At 44.1% G+C, this 23480-nt stretch overlaps 1 protein-coding gene across 2 annotated transcripts in view; it reads left to right on the forward strand.

Annotated features, from left to right (window-relative positions):
• The window catches only part of TP63 (tumor protein p63), a 178873-nt gene that overhangs the window by 19100 nt on the left and 136293 nt on the right, over positions 1–23480 (forward strand). Inside the window, exons 2-3 of one of the 2 annotated variants that reach the window (XM_089507527.1) lie at positions 15021–15149; positions 16937–17069. In XM_089507527.1, coding sequence (XP_089363653.1) covers positions 15021–15149; positions 16937–17069 — 262 coding nt within the window. Of the gene's footprint in view, positions 1–15020; positions 15150–16936; positions 17070–23480 lie in introns of those variants that run through there. The other variant, XM_089507528.1, reaches the window with a different exon arrangement.

A 23480-nucleotide genomic window follows, 5' to 3' on the forward strand; every position in this document is an offset into this window, starting at 1 on the left:
CTGCCCCTTCAGGACCATCTGTTTCAGCCTACGTAGCGCTTGTGGACCAACGCATGGCAACCCCATGGATGAGACATCTCCCAGACTTAGGTCTTGCAAAATTCATTTTTGTCACTTCCTTAACTGAGTCTATTCACCTGGTGTGCTGTCCTCCTCTCTTTCCACTTTCCTCTACCTTTCCTAGCATCATTGGCTTTTCCAGTTATTCATATTTCCTCATGATGTGGCCCCTTCCCCACCCCATTCCCTTCTCCTTTTGTGCCTTGTCTCTTTAGATTGTAAGCCTGAGGGCAGGAAAATGTCCAATTAACAATTTGTAAGCCGCTCTGATAACCTTTTGGTTGAAGAGCAGGGTATAAGTAAATAAATATTATATTATTATATATTAAAGTACAACAGCCTCACTTTGAAGATCTTGGCTTCCAGGGAGAGTTCAGGCTTGATCTATACAAGGACCCATTTGTTTGTCTCTTTGGCCATCCATTGAGTTAATTCTAATTTGACCCAAAAAGGAGCTTGAACCTATGAAGCTACCTTAGACTGATGCATTCCATCTGGCATACATTGAACAGAATCCTGTTAGTGACATCTGGGCGCACTGGTGTGGCATACATGTGCATATATCTGTTCCATGGGATCCTCAGCACTCTTCTGCAGCACCACATCTCAAATGAGTTGATTTTCTTTCTATCTGTCTTTCTTCACTGTTCAACTCTTGCATCTATACATGGTGATGGAGAATACAATTTGTGTGATTCTAACTTTTGTGCTCAGTAGGATCTTGTTCATGGCTGCCCTTCTCATTAGTCTTCTTATTCTTCTTCTGATTTCCTAATTGAAGTGTCAGTTATGATCAATGTTAGATCCAAGGTACAGGAAATCTTTAACTATTTCTGTTTCTTCGTGGTCTAGGTTGAATGTACTGTATGTAATTTCCTTGTAGTCATTTTTTAATATTCAGCAGTAGGCCTGCTGTTGCACTTTCTTCTTTGACCTTCCTTAGCAATTGTTGCAAGCCTATGATATTTTCCATTAGTAATGGGGTATCATCTGTGTACCTTATTGTTGATGTTCCTTCCTCCAATCTTCAATCCTCCTTCTGAGTAGGGACCTTCATATGATATGTTCTGCATATAAGTTCAACAGATAGGGTGGTCAAATGCAGCCTTCCCTGACCCCTTTGCCAATTGGGAATTGGGTACAGATTTCTATGAATACTGATATGTGCTGTCTTATGCAGACACTGAGCAAGACTCCATCCACTAGTTGTATCTTTGGAACATTCTTCGAATACAAGCTCCATGTAGAATGCATTATGGTAGTTAAACCAGTTGGTAACTAAGTCATGGATTACTGTGAGCCAAATCACATTTCCTAGGAAGGGGTTTGCTGGCACATTAGTTAACATTGGGCAAATGCACCACTTTGGCTTAGTTGCTTTATGATGGGAGTGTGAATTATAAGACCTATGAATGTTGTTGGACTGTAGCTCCCAGCCTTTCTATCACTGACTTTTACCAGGGTTTTTCAGACATGCAACTTGCCGTGCATAGATAGCTATGCAATTCTCATCTCTGCTCTTATGAAAATCAAATTACATCTATCAGTCCATTAATAAATTAAAGGCACATTGCTAGAGAATAAAAGAGAGCATCACCTGTTCCCATTCTGGATTCCTTTTCCCAAATCCTTATTTGCATCCCAAGCTTCATTTTGCATTCTTGTTTTTGCACACACACACACACACTCCAAAAAGAGCAGCCTTCTAGATTTCACAACCATCACCTGTGGCCACGATCCCTCTTCTCTGAAGTTATACTTCCAAATATGAGCTTTCCATCAGTGGATACAGCATCTTCCAGCACCTGTGACCTCCTTCCCCCCAACAAGTCTTGGGTGCGGGTCTCCTCATCTTCCCCTGGGCATGATGTCACCTCAGCTGCCTGCGGATTCAGTCTCCCTCATGGTGTCTGCATCTGAGGAATGCCTGCCTTGCATGACCTGAGATAGTAACTCCTCAGCACCTGTTTCTCTCTCCAAGCATCACCATACTTCATGCACTCATCAGGCTGCAATCTGAACAATTTGCTACTAAGAGCCAAAATGGTGCACATTTGACCATCAGTCTGATACCAAGGTTTTTCAAGTGATTCCAGGCCTGATCTTGGCCAATTGAAAGTATTTGGTGAAAGACCCAACCAGGAAAATGTATTGCAGGCTTGTTCTTGGGGAAATTTTGGCTGCATCTCCACTGCAGAATTAATACAGTTTGGCACTGCTTTAACTGCTATGGCTCAATGCTAAGAAATTATGGGACCTGTAGTTTTGTGAGATTTTAGCCTTCTCTGTCAGGGAGCTCTAGTGCAAATCCCAGGATTCCATACAATGGAGCTGTGGCAAGTAAAGTGGCGTCAAACTGTATTAATTCTGCAGTGTAGATGCAGCCTTTGTCAGCTGACAGCAAGGCTTTGAAAAAAGTTTCTTAGAATGCAAGAGAAGAAGTGGCCTCATGGGCCATCAAATCCAAGCCCCTGCTCTGTGGTTGCATCTGCACTGCAGAAATAATGCAGTTTGAATCTGCTTTAACTGCTAAGGCTCCATGCTATGGAATTTTGTAGTGTGTGGTTTTGTGAGATATGTAGAGAGCTTTTGTGCCCCACCTAACTACAAATCCCAGGATCCCAAAGCATGGAGTGTTGGACTGGGACTAGGAGCATCCCCAACAGGGAGCTGTCCAGCCTCTTCTTGAAGACATCCAGCAAGGGAGACCCTACCACCTCTCTAGCCATTCACTTCCATTGCTGAACCACTCTTTCTGTAGTTCCTTCTAATGTTTAATTGTAATGTACCCTCCTGTAACTTCAAACCATTAGAATTAGGCCTACCTTCTGGGACCGCACACCTGCCCCCTCTTCTCTATGAAAATTTATTGGATGAGAACTCCCAGAATCCCTTAGTCTCCCTCCTCTATATGGATTGAAGTGAATTGCACATAACAGTTTCTCAGGGCCCTTTCATATTATGCTCATTATAACACTATGATTCCACTTTAACTGCCATGACTGCATCCTATGGAATCCTGAAAATTGAAGTTTAGGGAGTAGTACTTAGAATTTCAGCCAGATTTTGCTAGTATCTCTCCAAACTACAAATCTTGGGATTCCATAGGATGTTTCCATGACAGTTAAAGGGAAATCATAGTGCTGTAAAAGGGGCCTATACCCCCCAGCTCATTGGGCCACACGATGGTGAGGGAATTCTGTGGCCTTATCTGGCAGAAGGGTGGTGGCTGGGATGAGGCAAACACCAGCTGGGGGTATTGTCCAGTGGGTACCATTTAGCAGCAGCAGCGGCGGCAGCAACAACTAAGATGGGGGCAGCAGTGGCGAAGGAGCATCCTCAAGGGCATCTCCTGTGTCTAACTGCCAGTCATCCCACTCCCCATCCACTCCCTCTCTATCCTCCAGCAAACTCACAAATGATCAAATCTGTAATAAAACATATCCAAGAGTAGCCGTGTTGGCCATACAGCAAAGTACAGTGACATCCAAAATCCACAAATTAGTGCTGCCTTTTTTGGCCAACCAAGATGCAGAAAATACACACTGCAAGCTTTCAAAGTTCCACTGGCTTCTCTACTGGCCCAGAAGCCACTCAAGACTTCAAATAGAGGGGGCACACATCCCAGCAGTGGCTGCTGCTAAGAGGGGTGGCACTACAACTTCTGGAGGTCCCATTCACGGTCATGGCTGCTGGGCAAGTGAGAAAGGGAGGCGATGTCCGTTCTTACTCACGCAATAGCTGTGTCAGTCCCTTCAGTTGGATTGCTCCACTGGGTGTCTACTCCCCAAGGTTTTGTGAGCTGTCACTTGGTGCAGTCCATACACTCTGCACCACCAGTGATGCCTCTGCATGACACTAATCTGCTTGCCCAGTCCTTATTTGTGAGCAGGCGGAGTTGTGCACTTTGATTTTCTTTGTTTGCATTATATAATTCTTGAGAGTCCATCCAGTGGGTTTCCATTCCTGAGCAGAGATCTCTAGCCCTGTCTCCAGAGTCACAGTCCAACATTAAACCACTACACCATGCTGCCTCTTCCAATTTCTAGTTTGTAGTTGCTGTTGCATGCCTCCAAGCCACTTCTGATATATGGCAAAATTAAGACAAACCTATCATAGGGTTTTGTAGCCCAGATTTCTTCAGATGGACTTTGCCAGTGCCATCCTCTAAGGCTGACAAAGTGAGACTCATAGCCCCATTGGGTTGTAGAGGGCTGAGCGCTGGACTGTGACATCTGGAGATCAGGGTTCAATTCCCCATTTGAGCAATTTTAGAAAGCCATGGGGAAGGATGATGCACTAGTATGTGTATGTATGTGCATTTAAGATATGAACAGGACCAATAGAGTTAGGGGAATTCCAAATGACACCACAATGCCTTGCTAGAAGAAGCCGGCTTGGCCCATTCTGCAAAATCCAAATCTGCTGTCCCCCATGTCCTCCTTTGTTCCTCCTCTTCTTCTCCTTTTTCTCCTCCTTTGGCACAGCTACAAGCGGCTTCATTCCAATGCGCTGCTGCTATCTACAAATCAACCTCATTTTAAAATGCAGCACAGGGGGAATTCCAGAAGCCCAGGGGCTGCCAAGTTCCTCCAGCTTCAAGCCATGTGTGTGTGTTGCTGTAAAACACCCACACACACATGCACACACACACCATCCCTTGCAAGAGGATAAAAATAAAGGTCTATAACTTGAGAAGACCAAGGATTGAAAGGGATGCAAGCAAGTGAAAAGGCAAAGGGGCTGAATGAACCTTCTCTCAGCCATCTTTCAGATCTCTCTGCTGCCTGAAGCATCCATGGAACAGGATTCGGGTTCAAGTGGGGATGATATGGGGCCTGATTAGGCCCAGACAAGGTATGCATAAAGCCTTGGGAATTTTGTTGGTCACATGCTAGTAGCACAATTACAGCAGAATCTAGGAAATGCTATCATATTCTCTGATAGCCTCAACGTGGCACCAGGTGTCCCAGTTAAATGTCTGACACTCTCCTTATTTAGCTGCTTCTAAAATGTCCCAATTTCTCTCTCTTCCTCCCCCTTTGCCCTTAGCTTAGGCCACATCTGCACTGCAAGAATAATGTAGTTTGACACTGCTTGAACTGCCATGGCTCATGGAAGCATCCACTTCAAATACATGCATCTTGACTTGGATAAGCAACTCATCAGAGCTTTGGAAACTGCCTGATCTTAGACTACGTTTTACACAATTCAGGAAGCTGTACTCTCAGGGAATAACCTTTCCAGGCTCTAATATGTATCTGTATATACCTATATAGATATATATTGCAAAAGTGTGATGCTTCTAGCAAGTTTATTGAGTCTTAGGCTGCATCCACAAATCTCTTAGGCTGGGATGTGTAGTTTTGTGAGAAAGTTAGCCTTCTCTGTCATAGAGCTCTGGTGCCACAACAAACTACAGATCCCAGGATTCTATTGCCTGGAGCCATTGGCAGATCAAGCAGTGTCAAACTGCATTAATTCTACAGTGCAGATGCAGCCTTTACTTTCCTTGCTGCAAAGAGAGTTCAAAGAACAACTCAGGAAATGGGGAGAGGAGGGTAGTAAATCTTGCCCTTTCCATTTGGCTCAGGCAAAAGCTAACTGCTCCAGCCCCTCCTAGTGTCTCTGTTCTTTCTCAGTGACAACTTTTGCCATCTTGACTACACTTCAATATTGTTTGGCCACACATATCCTGGTTTTCATCTGTGAAATGTTTGGGCGGGGGGATGTTACTTGTTCTGAGCTACATTTCCCAGAATCCCCAGGCCACCATGGCAAATGAGGTTACTATGTTTGCAAGCCTTGCTTAGTGGCTTTAAATAAATACTCTCAATTTGCATATTTGAACCACAATTTGCCCGGGGCGGGGGGGAGAAATAAAGTAATGACTCCCTTGGAACAAGAGCTGCATCTGCACTGAAGAAATAATATAGTTTGACACATTGGCCCGAATTAAATGGGCCTTTGCGCTGCCCCCGTCACGTGCTAAGGGTTGGCCATCCATACTGGCCTCACCCCTAGCATGTGACGGGGCATCAAAATGGCGGCGCCCTGCACATATGGGTGCCGCCATTATGACATGATGGACGCGTAGCATCTGCACGTCCCAGCGCCTTTGTGACGCCGCAAGTGTGCCATTGATGCCTTGCGGCATCACAACAGCGCCGTAGAAAGAACCCACTTTTTGTGGGTTCTTTTTGCTGTGTTAGGGAGCTGCGTGGTTTGTCCACTGTGGCTCCCTCGCACAGCAAACCAGGGCGGCGGGAGACTGCCCTTTTTGGGCAGTCTGTACCCTGCCATTACTTCTGCTCAATGCTATAGAAATGGCTCAATGCTATAGAATAGTGGGATTTCTAGTTTGTTATGGCACCAGATCTCTCTGACAGAGAAGGCTTGAGATCGCACAGAACTACAAATTCCAGAATTCTGTAGCATGAAGCCATGGCGGTTAAAGCAGTGTCAAACCACATCATTTCTCTAATGCAGACTCAACCTTGGTTGCCCCTGATTTTATCTGTCAGGGCCCCTTGCACCTTTTCAACAGCCCCTCATATTCAACAGTGACAGCTTTTGGAGGAATAGAATCTGCGGTATAATACTCACTTCTTGAACATCTGCCCTTTTAGGCAGCTGTAGGACACTGCCAGTGTTGGCTGGGTCAAGCAAATGGTCTTTCTTGCTGCTTCAAACAACATCCATGTAACATCCCTCTAGAAGTTTATACACTGGGTAGAGCATGAAGGTGGTCTCCTGTTGAGGGTGTCCACCAAGTGGTAGTCAGACTCAGAAGTATTCTATATCCTCCAACTGTCTTGATATGCCAGGGACAGTCCAGGTTAATCCTCAGTGGATTTGAAACTGATTGACCAGCTGAACGCAAAGGGTGTGCAGTGATGGCTCCTCTTCCACTTGGAGAGAAGTGACCGGTGGGATGCCGTAGGATTCCATCCTGGGCCCAGTGCTATTCAACATTTTTACCAGCAATATGGATGGTGGAACAGAGGGTATGCTTATCAAATTTGCAGGTGACACCAAATTAGGAGGGATAGATAATACCCTGGAGGACAGGACCAGAATTCAAAATGACCTTAACAGATTAGAAAGCTCGGCCAAAGCTAACAAAATGAATTTCAACAGGGAGAAATATAAGGTACTACACTTAGGGCAAAATAATAATAATAATAATAAAATGAACAGATAAAAGATGTGAGACACCAGGCTTGATAACAGTACATGGGAAAGGGATTTAGGAATCCTAGTAGACAACAAGTTAAACATTAATCAGAAGTGTGATGCAGCAGCTGAAAAAGCCAATGCAATTCTAGTCTGTATCAATGAAAGTACACCATCCCTCCACATTTGCAGATTTGATTACTCTTGCATTTTATTAATATGTTGTCTGTGGGAATCTCTAGGTCCTCCAGTGCAACTCTATGGTCACCTTTAAGCAAAGGTCACATTGAAGGACCTAGAGATTCCTAGAGAGAACACTTCTCTAGGCATTTGTAGCTCTCACAGCACAATGCTATGGTCAATGTCTGGCAGATGTTGACCACAGAATTGCACTGGAGGACCTAGAGATTCCTAGAGAGGTGTTCTCTCAGGTAAAAACAGTGTTTTTGTTATTTGCTGTTTTTCCACATTCATGAATGTGGAGTGACAAGTGTCTAGTGTCTAGATCAAGGGAAGTAATAGTGCCACTCTATTCTACTTTGGTCAGACTTCCCCTGGGATACTGTGTCCAGCTCTGGGCACCACAATTCAAGAAGGAGGTGGACAAGCTAGAGTGTGTCCTGAGGAGGATGACCAAGATGGTGAAGGATCTGGAAACCATCTTCTGTGAGGAGTGGCTTAGGGAGCTGGGTATGTTTAGCCTGGAGAAGAGAAAGTTAAGGGGGGTGACATGATAGCCTTGTTTAAATATTTGAAGGGATGTCATATTGAGGAGGGAGCAAGCTTGTTTTCTGCTGCTCCAGGGACTAGAACATGGAACAATGGATGCAAACTGCAGGAAAAGAGATTCCACCTCAACATTAGGAGGAATCTCCTGACAGTAAGGGCTGTTTGACAGTGGAATATTACTCTGCCTGGAAGAGTAGTAGTAATAGTAATAGTACCACTCTATTCTTCTTTGGTCAGGCCTCATCTGGAATCCTGTGTCCAGTTCTGGGCACCACAATTCAAAAAGGAGGTGGACTAGCTGGAGCATGTCCAGAGGAAGGCAACCAAAATGGGGAAAGGTCTGGAAGCCTTTCCACCATTCGTACATGGTGATAGGGAATACAAAGGTTTGGATGAGTCTCACTTTGCTGTTCAGATTTACATCTTTACACTTTAGGATATTGTTCAGTTGTTTCATCGCTCACTGCCTTTCTCAGTCCTAGTTTTCTCCTAATTTCTTGACTGCAGTTTCCTTTCAAAGTATTTGATCCAAGATATAGGAACTCTTTGACTAATCCTATTTTCTAGTTATCTAGGATGAATTCTTTTAGATCTTCTGTGCCTATTATTATCATTATTTTTTTTAAAAAATCAGCATTAATCCAACCTTGGCACTTTCCTCCTTGAAAGTTGTTCCAGATCTTTGTTGGTTTCTGTTAGTAGCATTTTGTCTTCTGCGTAACTTAGGTTGTTAATACTCCTTCCTCCAATCTTCATTCCTCCTCTGGCCTCATTCCCACTTACGAAACAAACAAACAAAAAAGTGGTTTGTTATCTGAACCAATGGATCAATTTGAAAGCAGAGTGTGGTTCCCACTACATTGCCCTGATCGCATTTTCCCCCTGTAAGATAACCCACTTGTGGTTCACATTCAGGAATGAATCGGTTCAATACGCATCCACTCCAGCCAGCCGAAGGGCAAATTTAAATTGATTCCGATCCGCATCTGGTTCACACTTGCGCAGAATCAATTTAGCTATAAAGCATCAGTGTCAAAAAGATGTGAGTTAAATGGGTCTGGTGCATGGCCTCCCTTGCTGAATCGCTTCAAAAATTCGATTTAAGTGGGAACCAGGGTCATTTGAACCGGTTCAAACTGAATTGCAATCTGGTTTTAAAAATAGTGGGAATGAGGCCTGTGTACAATATTTTCTGCATACAGGTTGAATAAATAGAGTGATTTGTTGTTGTTGAGTCCAACACTCAAATCACTATGCCATGCTGGCTCTCTATACACACATACTTTTTCAAGACAGTGCTCTCAGCCTGAGATTCCTCCTGGAAAAGAGGATCCCGGACCTGACATAAGATCTGGCAGTTCTAACAGATAATGGCAATAGGGTTGCCAGTTTAGGCCCTGAGGTTTTTTAACCCAGAATCCTGAGATTGAAGGATGACCCCTGGTGATCCATTAAGCATTATGTACTAAGCACCAACCACAGCTGCTCACAGCTTGTCATTAAAGCATGCATGCACACAGAACATATTTTTTTACTGTTTGCAATGTTTGGATGGAAATTTTAGCTCAAGGGGCTGTTCCCAGATCAAGGTGAAATGAAAGGATGGTTCCTTCTCACTTTGCTAGGCTGCCTCCACACTGCAGAAATAATGTAGATATAATGTTGACAACAGAGTGTCCCAATGTGGATGCTACTCATTTTTTCTTTTCACAAATGGAAGTAGGCAGAATTTGCTAACAACAACAACAACAACAACAATATTTATACCCTGCCTCTCAATTAAGGTCGAGGTGGTTAACAACATTAAAACATTAAAATATAATAAAATACAATGTTCCCAAAACCCACCCATCATAACAAATAAATCATTAATAATAATAATAATAAATTTATTGAAAGAATGGTAGGAATAGCAATAGTAAGTGCTAATTTAAGTTCTGTTTGTTAATAAGTGTGTGTGTCTGTGTGTCTGTGTAAGAGAAAGAGTAGTGTGCAGTTTGAGTGTTGGTTTAAGAACCAGGGAGACCAGGGTTTGAATCCCCGTTCAACTATGGAAACCCACTGGGTGGCACTGGGCAAGTCATATTCTCTCAGCCTTGGAGGGAAGCAGTGGCAAACCCTCTCTGATGAATTCTGGTCAGGACAATTGTATGATAGGCTCACTATATGACTTGAAGACATCTAGTAACAAAGTCATTTGCGGCTTGATAGTTGGTAACATGTAAGGAAGTAATGTGGTGTAGTGGTCTGAGTATTGGACTAGGCCTGCATGTGTGCTGCAGAATTAATGCAGTTTTACACCACCTTAACGGCAAGTCTTGCTTAGTGTTTTTAAAAAATGCATCTTTATTTGTGTATTTGGATTACACGTTGCCTTAGGGGAAAAAAATAAAGCAGTGGCTCTCTTGGAACAAGGGCTGCATCTGCACTGCACAAAATAATGCAGTTTTTACACCACTTTAACTGCCATGGCTCTATCCTATGGGATCCTGGGGTTTGTAGTTTGTTGTGGCACCAGAGTCTCTAACAGGGAAGGCTAAATAGCTCCCAAAACTTCAAATCCCAGGATTCTATAGCATTGAGCCATGGCAGTTAAAGCAGTTCCAAACTGCATTAATTATGCAGTGTAGATGCAGAGATAAGGAGGGAGGATAGGTAACATTCAGTTGAGCATCTTTGCTTCTGCCAAAAATGTGAATATGAAGCAAAGAGGGTGAGCCTTGGCACCAAGAGAAGGAGAAAGTAAATACATAGATCCTCCTGGAAGATATTTAGAAATAGTAGTAACAAGTGGATTGATCTTTACAAATTGTAGCAAGCTGCTGCTCTACTAACTAAGCTGTAGATGAGCACTTCAACTGAGCCCCATGAATAATTTGCACCCTTATCTTTTGACTGAAGATAACATTGCACAAGTCACACTCTCTCAGCCTTAGAGGAACGGCAAGGGTAACTCTCTTCTGAACAAATCTTGCCAAGAAAATTATTATAGGGTCGTCATAAGTTGGAAATGACCTGGAGGCACATGGCAACAAGCTACTGTTTGGCTCTCTTATTGGGAGAACAACAGGATATATATATAAAAAAACATAGCAATAAACAAACTTTTTAACCTGTAGCAGACCAAAAAGAAAAAGAAGAGAGTCCTGTGGTTTCCTGAAGCCTGCTCAGAATTCCCCTTGCAGCTCAGTAAAGGGGAATTCTAAGTCCTTTGCAAGTGTTCAGATTATTTAACCTATGCAAATAGGTTCCTTTGGAAGAAGTTATGAGACTTAGGTGTTGTAAACACACACACACAGTGACCTACTGGAAATGCTGTGAACAAAACCGGTGGAGGTGGGGAGCTTAATAGCTTTATTTCCATTCTTCATGTGGAAAAACTGAGATCAGTTTGCAAACATAATTGTTGTGATGCGGTTCCAGAAATGGAAACCAGGTATGTCCCATCAGCTTAGAAATTCATCCCTTCCAAGGTTTTGCAGAAGGAAACTGGGACACGTGTGGCCAAGCCATATCAAAGTGTGGTCAAGATGTTGTTAATGTGGAACATTATCCAAGCCAGAAATGGTTGCAGCAGTTTGTATTTGCCTGAGTTAGAATTAAAATTAAAATTCCCCTCCCCTTTTTTCTCTCCTGAGTTGAAGGAATGCAAACTACCTTTGCACTTTGCTCTCAGATTGCAGCAACTGGAATACGAAGACAAAGGGGGGAAATGGCAGGAGAGAGAAACTGGGACATTTTAAAAAGAATGGAAAAATGGGATGGCAGAGGATTATTTGTGACTGTCCCTGCCAAATCAGCACAGTTGAAGGTCACAGAAATCCAATTTTAAAAATGTCTTTTATTGGTTTTGTGTAGAAAGATACAAAGACACAAATGTAACAGGTAGCAATTAATTTAACAAATTGTACTGGGGTAAAACAAAAGAGGATGCTAATGGAAGAGATTATAAAAGTGAAAACAGCAATGAATTACAATGACAGGGGATGCATCTGCACTGCACAACTGATACAGTTTGACACCTCTTTAACTCCCGTGGCTCAATGTTAAGGACTTCTGGAACTTGTAGCGGCACCAGGGCTCTCTGATAGACAAGGCTAAATGTATCACAATACTACAGATCCCAAGCTTCTATAGGACAGAGCCATGGCAGTTAAAGCAGTGCACATGCAGCCACTGACAGTTAGTATGAGGTCTCCTTTATAATGTTCTTCCAGAGACCCAGGTGTTGCACAGGTGGATTCAATGTTTGAAAATGGTTGTTAACATATTCTATAAAGACAAACCATTTCTCTATTAAAGGTTTATCCACCTCACAATTCTTCCATTTATATGTTGTATCTACCAGTTTTTCCATAAATAAAGCATCCCATATCCTACATCAGTTTGGCAGAAGATCTGGACTCCCAGTAGCCTTTGCCAAACATAGCCAATGCCAATGAATCCTGGGGATTGTGGTCCACCAGGACCATGTGATTTCCCTTTACCTGCACAAGGTGCAATGGACTATACCACTTCTATTCAGTTAGAGGGGGGTGTCAGATTTAATTATTTTAGGACTGTTCCATGTTCAGAGTAGGGGAGCTCCAAAAATACGGTGGGTAAGACAGCCCACCTTTTCCCTCTGGCAAAGAAAGAATGAGGAGCTATGGGAGAGGGGGAGAGTTGGGATTGTTCCACCCCATTTCATCATCCCCCCTATTTTTCCCTCCTTTCCCTCTCCCTCCCTATCAATGCAGGCATGGGAATCAGCTGTGCAAAAAGGCATTGATGTGGCTCAGGTGGGGAGGTTGCAAGGCCCTCCCTTGGTCCCCAGGTTTTTGCTTGATTGGAGTTGGAAGCCCAGGCCTGCTGTTGGAAGACATAGAGCCCCTTGACTGTGTTGCCTAGTGAGTACCTGGGCAGGCAGATGCATTGGGCACACTCCTGACATGATATAGGTAGAGTCTCCTTTATCCAAAATGCTTGGGACCTGAAGTGTCTGAGCTTTTGGAATGATTTATTCATTTCTTTGCATTTTGGAATGTTTGTATATTTATAATAAGATATCTTGGAGCCGGGACCCAAGTCTCAACGCAAAAGTAATCTCTCTTTCCTTATATGCCTAGCCTGAAGGGTCATTTTCATGCACAGTACTTTCAGTAATTTTGTGCATAAGACAAAGTTGGTACATATGGAACCATCAGCAAAGCAAAGGTGTTCCTATCCCATGTGTACAATTTTGGATTAGAGGCTATTTTGCCTTTTGAAATTCTGGATAAGGGAGACTCAGTCTGGATGTGAAAATATCTACTGGATATACTCATGTATAAATCTAGAAATGTAGGTCAAAAAATGACCCCAAAAACTTGAGTTGACTTATCCATGGGTCAGTGTAGGTACTGTACCTTAACTCTCGTTTTTACAAAAGGGAACCAACCCCAAGTGAAAGGCAAGAGTCCTGGAAGCACCGACCTTCCTCTATTCTCACATCCATCCAGCCTTTAAAGTGAGCACAGAGTTATGACTGCTGGAATTTTGTAAGTTCTTTGGCATTGTTTTCCTTTGCTTCATCCTTTATATCCTTTGTTACATGCTGCTATGTTTTACCCTCAACCTATCCATGGTTCATATCAAAATCTATAATTTTGGCCCCCAAAACCTGCTCTTGACTTATATATGTAGGATCAGGCAGAGGCTCAGCTGTTGACCAGGAATGGATGCAAATAGAGCGGGTGAGGTGGCTTTATTTTGAATAACATGGTGCTGCCTGAAACTGATGAAATGTACCAATTTTGTGCATGCTTCCCTTTTAAATCATAGCTGGATAATTGCACAGGCAAATTTAGCAGAGATGCCCCCAAATCCCAATTAAACCAAACCGGAAGAGGTCAAAAATTCACTTTTGTCTTTGAAAAAAAGGAATGATTTTCTTATAGATATATTTTTTAAATTAAGAACTATTCTTTGGCACTTGTTTCATATCAGTTCTTAGTTCAGTATTTGTGAAGGGGTTTGAATGAGTCGGACTGCAACAAAAAGGAGTCAGAAGTGAATTCCCAGTAGAGGATGAGTCTCCCTTACCCAGATTTCTGAAATCTGAAATCCTCCAAAATTATTATTTTTATTATTTCTAAATTTATTTCTAAAGCATTGTAAACTTACACAATGCTGTACAGAATAATCAATTAAGTTAAGGCAAAATAAAATAACGCAGCCCCACAATCCACTACACCACACTGACTCCCAAATAGTTCTCAATTACAATTTAATTCAAAGTTTTCCGAGGGTCTTGGATTAATGGAGACCCCCTGCTCTGTGTTTTTAATTTTTGTTTGTTTGCAAAACCAAGGTGAGATTGATGGTGTGCAAGGAGTCCTAACCTGGACAGTTTGGAACATTTTATTTGATTAAACCTGCTATTTTCATTACTTTTTTTTTCTCTTGGCACTGTGTGCAACATCTTTTTTTTTTTGGTCACCATTTTGAGAAGGGCTGTAGAGGGTATTTGGGGAATAGTCAGGAATTTGGGGGTGGTTGTGTGGGGTGGAGGTGGGTATTTTGTAGTTTTTTAGGCATTTGAGGGGACTAACATATGAGCCAATCTTGGTAGTGGTTTGAGCACTGAACTGTGATTCTAAAGGTCAGGGTTCGAATTCTTGCTCAGCTGTGGAAACCCATAGGTGACCCTGGGTGAGTCACACTCTCTCAGCCTCAGAGGAAGGCAAATGCCTGAACAAATCTTGCCAAGAAAGACCCCATGATAGGTTCGTCGTAGGGTCCCAGCAACAATAGCATATGATTTAAAAGCAAAAATTGCCTGAAAATCCCTCCCCACATTTTTACATGGGAGGCTTGGGTTGAGGCTATTTGCAGGATGCATGTTGACCACCTCTGCTCTATCATTTTTATTTGTTTTTTAAATGTTTTGCTAAATAATTGGTATTGCTTTTGCTTCTTCTGCTTTGAGAGTTCCTTGGAAACTGAAAAAGTGGACTCTGGGGAGTGGGGAAAAGATGCAAAAATAAATGATAACTAAATTCCTTTGTGGGGTCTTTCTCCTTTTTGTTTTATAGGTTTGTGGACCCTCCAAGCCATTTCTCCTGGAGAGAGAGTTATTACCGTTCCACTATGTCACAGGGGTCTCAGACGAGAGAATATGTCCATCCAGAGTTTTTTGAGCAGCTCTGGGACATCTTAGAGCAGTAAGTAGAAAGACAGAGGACCTCAGGGGTCTGCTGGAATGGGGAAGAGTTGGAGAAAATGCATTCCTCGTTGCTCAGTTCGAAGGGCTTTTCTGCTCCCCCAAGGCATAACATTTCTGTAGTTGATTTTGATGGGTTTGTGGAGATGTCTTGCTCCAGAACTGGGTGTGATTCTATGTCTCTCCAAGGGTTCTATTGGTGCTGGACATGGACCCACGTTGCTGCCCCAAGACTAACTTTATTTGTGTCCAGTGGTTCAGTAGATCAGTGGTTCCAGATGTTTTGAACTTCAGCTCCCAGGATTTGTGACTGTTGACCAAGCCGGCTAGGGCTTTTGGGAGTTGAAGTCCAAAACACCTGGAAGACCAAAGTTTGGCAACCATCGAGGTAGATTTCAAAAACATATTGATCTGGAAAATCAGTTTGCAATGGGATCTTGCAACACCTTTGAGACTAATGGAAAGAAAGAAGCTGGGAGCATGAGCTTGTGTACATTTGAGCCTACTTCCACAGATGCATAGAGTTGAATGGACACTTAATCCATCCCAGTCTCAAGCAGTTACTTACAGAAGGACGCACAACACAGATGGGGAGATGTGTACAGGACCTTGCCACAAATCCAGATGCCAACTCTGCTCACACTCAGAAAATGTCATCACGGGACCTATTGGCATCACCCACAATATTTGAGGAACTTTGACTTGCTCATCCTCCAATGTGATTTATGACATTATATGTGAATCAAGCCTTGGTAAACAGACCTGTCTCTGCTCCAGTGGATTGTCTTTGTTGTGTGCCTCCAAGTCATTTTTGACTTACGCTAAGGCTAACCTCTCATAGTGTATTCTTGGCAAGTTCCTTCAGTACGGGTTTGCCATGGCCATCCTTTAAGGTTGAGAGAGTGTGACTTGCCCAAGGTCACCCAGTGGGTTTCCATGGCCGAGTGAAATTTGAACTCTGGTCTTCAGAGACCTAATCCAACATTCAAACCACTATACCATCCTGGCTTTCTTGGCCTGTGACTCTGGTTTGATTCACAGCTTTGCCATGAAACCCACTGGGTAACCTTGGACAAGTCACATACTCTCAGCCTCGGGAGAAGACAATGGAAAAACCCCACTGAACAAATCTTTCCAAGAAAACCTCATGATAGGTTTGTGTTCAGGTCGCCATAAGTTGGAAATGACTTGAAGGCAAACAACAACAACAAATACAGCCTAAAGCACTTGACAGTCATTGGTGGTGTCCCATCCAAGTACTAACCAGGGCTCAACCTGCTTTCCTTCCAAGATCAGAGGGGAATCTGGGGCCTTTGGAATGTTTGCTGATCAGGATGGCTATATGTCACCCTCGATCTCAGATCTTACTTTCTGGGGAGGCCAAGATGGAGGGTGCAGGTACACCACAGGGACCTGGTTGGCCACAGTGATGGAAACACTCTCCATGATTTCATCCAGTCCTCTTTTAAAGCTATGTAAGTTGGCAGTCATCACCACATTTTGTACCAGTGAGTTCCACAAACTAGGAGGTCCTTCTCCTGGGCCTAAAAGAGTCCATGGGGAGCATGATCAAAAATTCTGTATCCTTTGGAGGACAGACATTTTTAGCAAACGTCTTTTCCTTGGGGGCTGCTGAGTTGCCCTGAGAAACAACCTTAGGGAGGTTGCATTTTGTCCACTTTGGATTATCATTAGAGTGTAGCCCTGAGATTTCTGGGGTTACTATCATAGCTGTGTAGTGGACAAAGATAACCTCCACTCCTTTCTCTGTTTTTTGGTTTTTTTTAGGCCAATATGCTCAGTCCAGCCCATTGACTTAAATTTCATGGAGGAGCCGGTGGAGAATGGCCCTGCAAACAAAATTGAAATTAGTATGGATTGCATCCGGATGCAGGATTCGGACATAGGTGACCCCATGTGGGTAAGTTTGGAAAAGAAGCTTGCTCTTTCTCCTTTCCTTCTTTTTCAAAGAAGAGCATGTACAAGGATGTAAACCTATGCAAAATTAAATAACATCCAAAATCCACCAAACAGTGAAACCTTTATGAGGCCAACCAAAATGCACAATATACATGTCAGCCCTACAAGGGTATCACAGTTTGGTGGATTTTGGGTGTTATTGGATTTGCTATTTGGCCAACATGGATGTTTTTTTCTGGATTTCAAGATGTGCAAAATTTTGTGTGTGTGTGTGTGTGTGTATGTATGTATGTATGTATGTATGTATGGAGGCTGGCCAATTTTTCCTAAGCACCCATCTTCCAGCAGCGCTTTGTGAAACTCAGACATTTGCAAGCTGCCTTTTGAACCCTGGTCTCTGAATTGAAGAGTGGGGGGGGGGGGGGGAACCACACCTTTTTCATGGTTAGTGGGTAAATCAATGGTGCATCTTAGTCTCTGGAACATTTCCTGGTTTGTCGAAGACAGAGGTTTCCACCTTGACATTTCCAGCCTCTTGCAAGAGTTTGCTCAGCTGCTGGGAGGCATGTGCCTCTCTTCAAAGGCTGCCTTTTTGGAGAAGCGTGGGCCCTGGCCTTCCAGCCCGCTGCCTCCGAGGCACGCACACCGCTTTGTCATGCATTTTGGCGCAACTCTGGCGTGTGGCTGTAATCTGCTGTTGACTCAAGGCCCGGTGCTGGAGTGCGCCTTGGCCCTGTCTTCCTGCACAAATATGCTGCTCACCCACATCTCTGGCAAACGCCCCCTCCATTCATTCCTCATTCACAAAAGGCTCTTTTGGGGGGTGGGTGGGCACTCTGTGCAAACAGTTTGTTCTGCAAAGAAGGAGGGGGGCACCGCTTGTCTTCCCCCATCTTTATGAGTTGTCAAACATCACTTGACAGGTGGCAGCCCAGCCTGCTGTTTGCTTTTGCGGAGGAACCTGTAGCCCCAGGGGAGGTTGTTTTCATTGTGTTTGCTCAGAAATGCAGTCCTGTCTTCGCCTTCTTCCCTCTCCCCAACCTCTTTTCCTCCTCACAGCCTCAGGCCAGGCGTCCGCTGCCACCGCCCAGCACCTGTCTCCTGTCTAACCCTGTGGTGGCACTTTGGAGGATGCCCAGCAGCCTGTGTGTGCACTGGCATGACTAGGGCAAAGAGAGGGTTGAAAAGGTGTGCATTAGTGTGTGTGCGTATGGAGTAAATGGAGGGATGTTGTAGGCAGGAGCCAAGGTAATCATAGAATAATAGAGTTGGAAGAGATCCCCAGAGGCAATCCAGTCCAACCTCCTTCTGCCATGCAGTAATACACAGTCAAAGCACCCCCGACAGAAAGCCATACAGCCCTTTTTAAAAACCTCCAAGGAAGTGGACTCTGCCACTCTCCAAGGCAGTGGCTCCCTTCAGAATCCCTTACTCATAGAGTAATAGAATTCTAGAGTTGGAAGATACCCCTCCAGGGCCATCCAGTTCAACACTCTTCTCCCATGCAGGAAGACACCATCCAAGCCCTCCATGTGATATATGGCCGTCCAGCCTCTGTTTGCAAACCTCCAAAGGAGGAGACTCCACCACCCTCTTGAGGCAGCAACATCTTCCACTGTTGGCTAGCAATTACCGTCAGAACATTCTGACTTCTCAGGGCCTTTGTGTTGAGTTGACCTGTGTTGCTTGGGTTGGGTAACGAGTTCCAAAGTCAGGGTGCTGATACAGAGAAAGTGCTATTACATGTGCATATCAGTATTTATGTGATGTTGGGACACACACAACAAGGCCTCCTCTCAGGATCTAAAATTCTGGGCAGGCTCATCTGGGAGGGTGCAGACTCCCAGATCTCCTGGCCCCAACCTGATCAGTGCTTTGGTAGATCTAAACCAGCACCTTGAATTGAGCTTGGAAGCAAATTGGAAGCCAGTGCAGTTCTTATAAGATCAGTGGAATGTGGTCTCTCGAATGCACAAACAACATTTGACAATGGCTGCTGCATTTTGCCCTAGTTGCAGTTTTCAAGGGCAGCCCCATGTAGAACACCTTATTTTTTTTTACGTATTTCAGTTTTTGGAACTCTGGATAAGGGAGACTCTGTACTACTTTCAGATATTCTTTCTACTGCTACATGGAAAGCTAACTAAGGCAGATCTGTTTTCTGCACAGAAAACTTCCTTGCTTTGCAGAAAATGCAAAGAAAGGAATAAGTCCCAAGCTATCTAAGATTTCCCTCATTGGGCTTTTCAGGCACCCAAGAACCCCATTTTTATGGCCTTTGGAATACAGGTTGTGATCCAAAATGCTTGTGATCAGAAGTGTTTTGATTCTTTCTTTCTTTCTTTCAAAATGGGCAGCCATTTTGAGTGGTGACTGTTTAATTTTTTTAAAAAACTCTAGGAGAGTGTGCTTGTTGCAGAGGGGGTGGAGCTTCAGTGAGTCGCATCTGTGAGTCACTAGGGGGCGGAGCTAGCAGACTAGCTCTATATCACTGCTCCCAGAGCCTTTCTGTCCTGGACTGCAGCCAGCACACACAGACACACGCCGATAAGAATGGCTTAGCCCAGCAAGTGGAAGCAGGACACAGACCTTGCAAGGAGTAAGCGTGAGAGCAGTCCGAGAAGCCAAGCTGAAGTCAGGATATCAGAAGTCAGAGCACTCCAAAAGCCAAGCCGAAGTCAGGATACTGGGAGTCAGAGTAGTAAAGGAGTCCAAGATCAAAGCAGCCAGAAGATAACAAGGCTCCTGTCCGAGGTCAAAGCAACAAGGAGTCAAGATATAAGGAGCCAGTGCCAGCAGCAATCACACCAAGGGATCATGCAATAAACTCTGGCACTGAGTTGAGGCCTCTCTACAGCTTAAGTAAGGGAAACTCTCTCCCGTGCCACCTGAGGCTGGTTGGCTAATTGCCTCTCTGCAATCCTCTTGAATCTGCGCCTGCAAGCACTCTCAGCCCTTCTCTCTTTGTAAGTAGGCACATCCAGGCAAGCTTCCTCCCCAGAGTCACCACTAGGTTGTTGCACCACAGGAGGCCTCTCACTAGCACTAGGACGTGGTTGGGCCTCCTCCTCTGGGGCTGGGAGAGCACAGCTGGGACCTGGCAGAGCAGGATTACCAACCTCATGTAGCCTCAATTAGTTCTTGCTCTGGAGGAGGCTCATCCTTCTCCTCCTCCTCTGAGAGCTGATCTTGGCTGGCCATGACACTTTCCAGAGCAGTTCCTGCTACAGAGAGGAGGAGGAGAGAGGTAGCACGAAATTTTATTTGTATTTTTATTTCATTTTTTTCATCCAAGGAAATCTACAGCAGAGGCAGAGTTGACTGAGCTCACTGCCACAAATTGTTGAAACATCAGGGGCTTTAACGTTGGTGTTTTCTGGAGGATTCTTTTTTTCAGGAGGAAGCCCACAGTCCTATTCCAGTAATTTCCTAAGACTTTTCAGTATGGACACTGACGGAACCACGGCAGTCACCTGCAACACTTGTGGGATGTTTGTCTTCTTGCCTACAGAAGTGGAGAACTTCACATGCCCCAAGTGCAAGTTGGTAGCACTCTTGGAGGAGAAGGTACAGCAGTTGGAGTCCAGAGTAGCTACACTTCAGCATATTAGGGAGCAAGAGGATTTCCTGGACAAAACAGAACTAACGATCTTGGATGAGTACCACACAGAGGTACTGGCGAACTCTGCTCTGTTACCCCCCTTGACCTGTTTAGGAAGAAGCTGAAGACCTACCTCTTCCAACAGGCTTTCCCCCATGCATTGTGACATCTGTTATCTCCCCATCACATTGCACTTTCAAGTTAGTTTGTTGTTGGTTTTAATGTCTGTAATTTTATTCTGTTTTTAACATGGTGTATTTTTTATATTTTATGATGTTGATACTGTTGTAAATTGTACAATGTTTTGTACCCTTGTTGTAACCCGCTTTGATCTCTTTTTGGAAAAGCGGGCTATAAATAAACAGTATTATTATTATATAATAGGCCTCACTGAAACCTGGTGGGGTGAGTCTCATGACTGGAATGTGGAAATAGAGGGGTATAACCTTTTTAAGAGAAATAGGCCAATCAGGAAAGGAGGAGGAATGGCACTATATGTCAGAGATATTTACACCAGTGAAGAGATCCTGGATATCTACCATGGAAGCCAGGTGGAGAGCATCTGGATAAAAATTAAAGGGGAGGGAAACAACAAGGATGTTACGGTGGGAGTCTACTACAGACCCCCAAGTCAGACTGAGGAATTGGGTGATATCTTTCTAGAACAGATGACCACACAGTCAGAAAAGAGATGTAGTAGTGATGGTACTAAAATTAAGAGCTTGGTAGATGAAGGGAATGCTGTGGATATAGTATGTCTTGATTTCAGTAAGGCCTTTGACAAGGTTTCCCATGACATTCTTGCAAACAAGCTTGTAAAATGTGGGCTAGACAAAGTAACTGTTACATGGATTTGTAACTGGTTGACCGGCCAAACCCAAAGGGTGCTCAACAATGGCACCTTTTCATCCTGGAGGGAAGTGACCAGTGGGGTCCCACAAGGCTCTGTCCTGCGCCCAGTGCTATTCAACATCTTTATCAATGACCTGGATGACAGAACTGGGAGCATACTTATCAGATTTGCAGATGACACCAAACTAGGGGGAGTAGCTAATACTCCAGAGGACAGGATCAACATTCAAAATGACCTGACCAGACTAGAAAGCTGGGCCAACGCTAACAAAATGAAATTCTACACGGAGAAATGTAAGGTACTGCACTTAGGGCGGACACCTGGCTGAATGAGACTACATGTGAAAGGGATCTGGGAGTCCAAGTAGACCACAAATTGAACATGAGTCAACAATGCGATGCGGCAGCTAAAAAGGCCAATGCAATTTTAGGCTGCATCAATAAAAGTATAGTGTCTAGATCAAGAGAAGTAATAGTGCCACTGTATTCTGCTCTGGTCAGCCCCCACCTGGAATATTGTGTCCAGTTCTGGGCACCACAATTCAAAAAGGACATTGAGAAACTGGAGTGTGTCCAAAGGAGGGCGACTAGAATGGTGAAAGGTCTGGAAACCATGCCCTATGAGGAACAACTTAGGGAGCTGGGGATGTTTAGCCTGGAGAAGAGAAGGTTAAGAGGTGATATGATAGCCCTGTTTAAATATTTGAAAGGGTGTCATATTGAGGAGGGAGCAAGCTTGTTTTCTGCTGCTCCAGAGAACAAGACACAGAACAATGGATGCAAGCTCCAGGAAAAGAGATTCCACCTCAACATTAGGAGGAACTTCCTGACAGTAAGGGCTGTTCAACAGTGGAACACACTCCCTCGGAGTGTAGTGGAGTCTCCTTCCTTGGAGGTCTTTAAGCAGAGGCTGGATGGCCATCTGTCGGGGATGCTTTGATTTGGATTTCCTGCATGGCAGGGGGTTGGACTGGATGGCCCATGCAGTCTCTTCCAACTCGATGATTCTATGAATATTTGCATGTACACAATAGACAGTACAATGGCTCTATACACACTGATTTTTGTGCTTTGCCTCAAGTGCTTGTTACTCCAGACTCTTTTGTGAAGCCTTCCGAATGCACTATATGCCTTTGCCAATGGATACTGTTTTACTATACCATTGCATTTAATGAGATTTGAGCTTCCATGTCTTTTGGTATTCACACGTATCCAAATGTGTTTGTGTCCTGGAACCGAACCCCAAAGGATACCAAGGGCCCACTGTATACATAACTTGATGGTAATTACAGTCACCCCTCCTTTCTCGAAGATTTGAGATCCGCGTTTTTGATTATTCATGGAAGGGTGACCTCCGTTATTCTCAATGTGGCAAGCTCCTAGGCATATGCCCCATTCAAGCTTATGGAGCTTGAATATGTGCAAATCTCCTTTTTTGCAGGGATGGGTGGGTTCAGAATGGATCCCCCATGAAAACGGAGGGCCAACTGTACATACAAAATAATTTTAAAAATAATTGTGTGCAGGAAACAATGTTTGTGTACACAGAACCATCAGAGAGCAAAGGTGTTGTCATCTCAGCCACCTATGTGGACAATATTGGATTTTGGAGTATTTTGGCCTTGGGATTCTGGATAAGGGAGATCTATGCTGTACTTTCAAATGCTCTTTCCATTTCTATGCAGCACATGATTCAGCTAGATGTTGTGAGAAAGGGGTAGAAGCCATGTGCAGCTCCTTTCTGCAAGACCACTGGTCACCAGAGCAGGTGGCTTGCAAAGGCTTGACCCCAGTAGCCCTTGTAAGCCTTAAGGGTCAAAACAGTCGGGAACTACTCAACTTTCTCTCTGCTACCCCACTGCTGTCCCCCTCTCCAAGCCCCTTTGCTGAGATTTTGGGCCTCCCCTTTCCCCCTCTGCTCATCTTCCTTGCTTGCCTTCAGGCGTCTTTTCCTTGTTG

Source organism: Sceloporus occidentalis, unplaced genomic scaffold (assembly GCF_023333645.1).
Source record: "Sceloporus occidentalis isolate IW3139 unplaced genomic scaffold, rSceOcc1.0.p SCAF_2, whole genome shotgun sequence".
Classification (NCBI taxonomy): domain Eukaryota; kingdom Metazoa; phylum Chordata; class Lepidosauria; order Squamata; family Phrynosomatidae; genus Sceloporus; species Sceloporus occidentalis.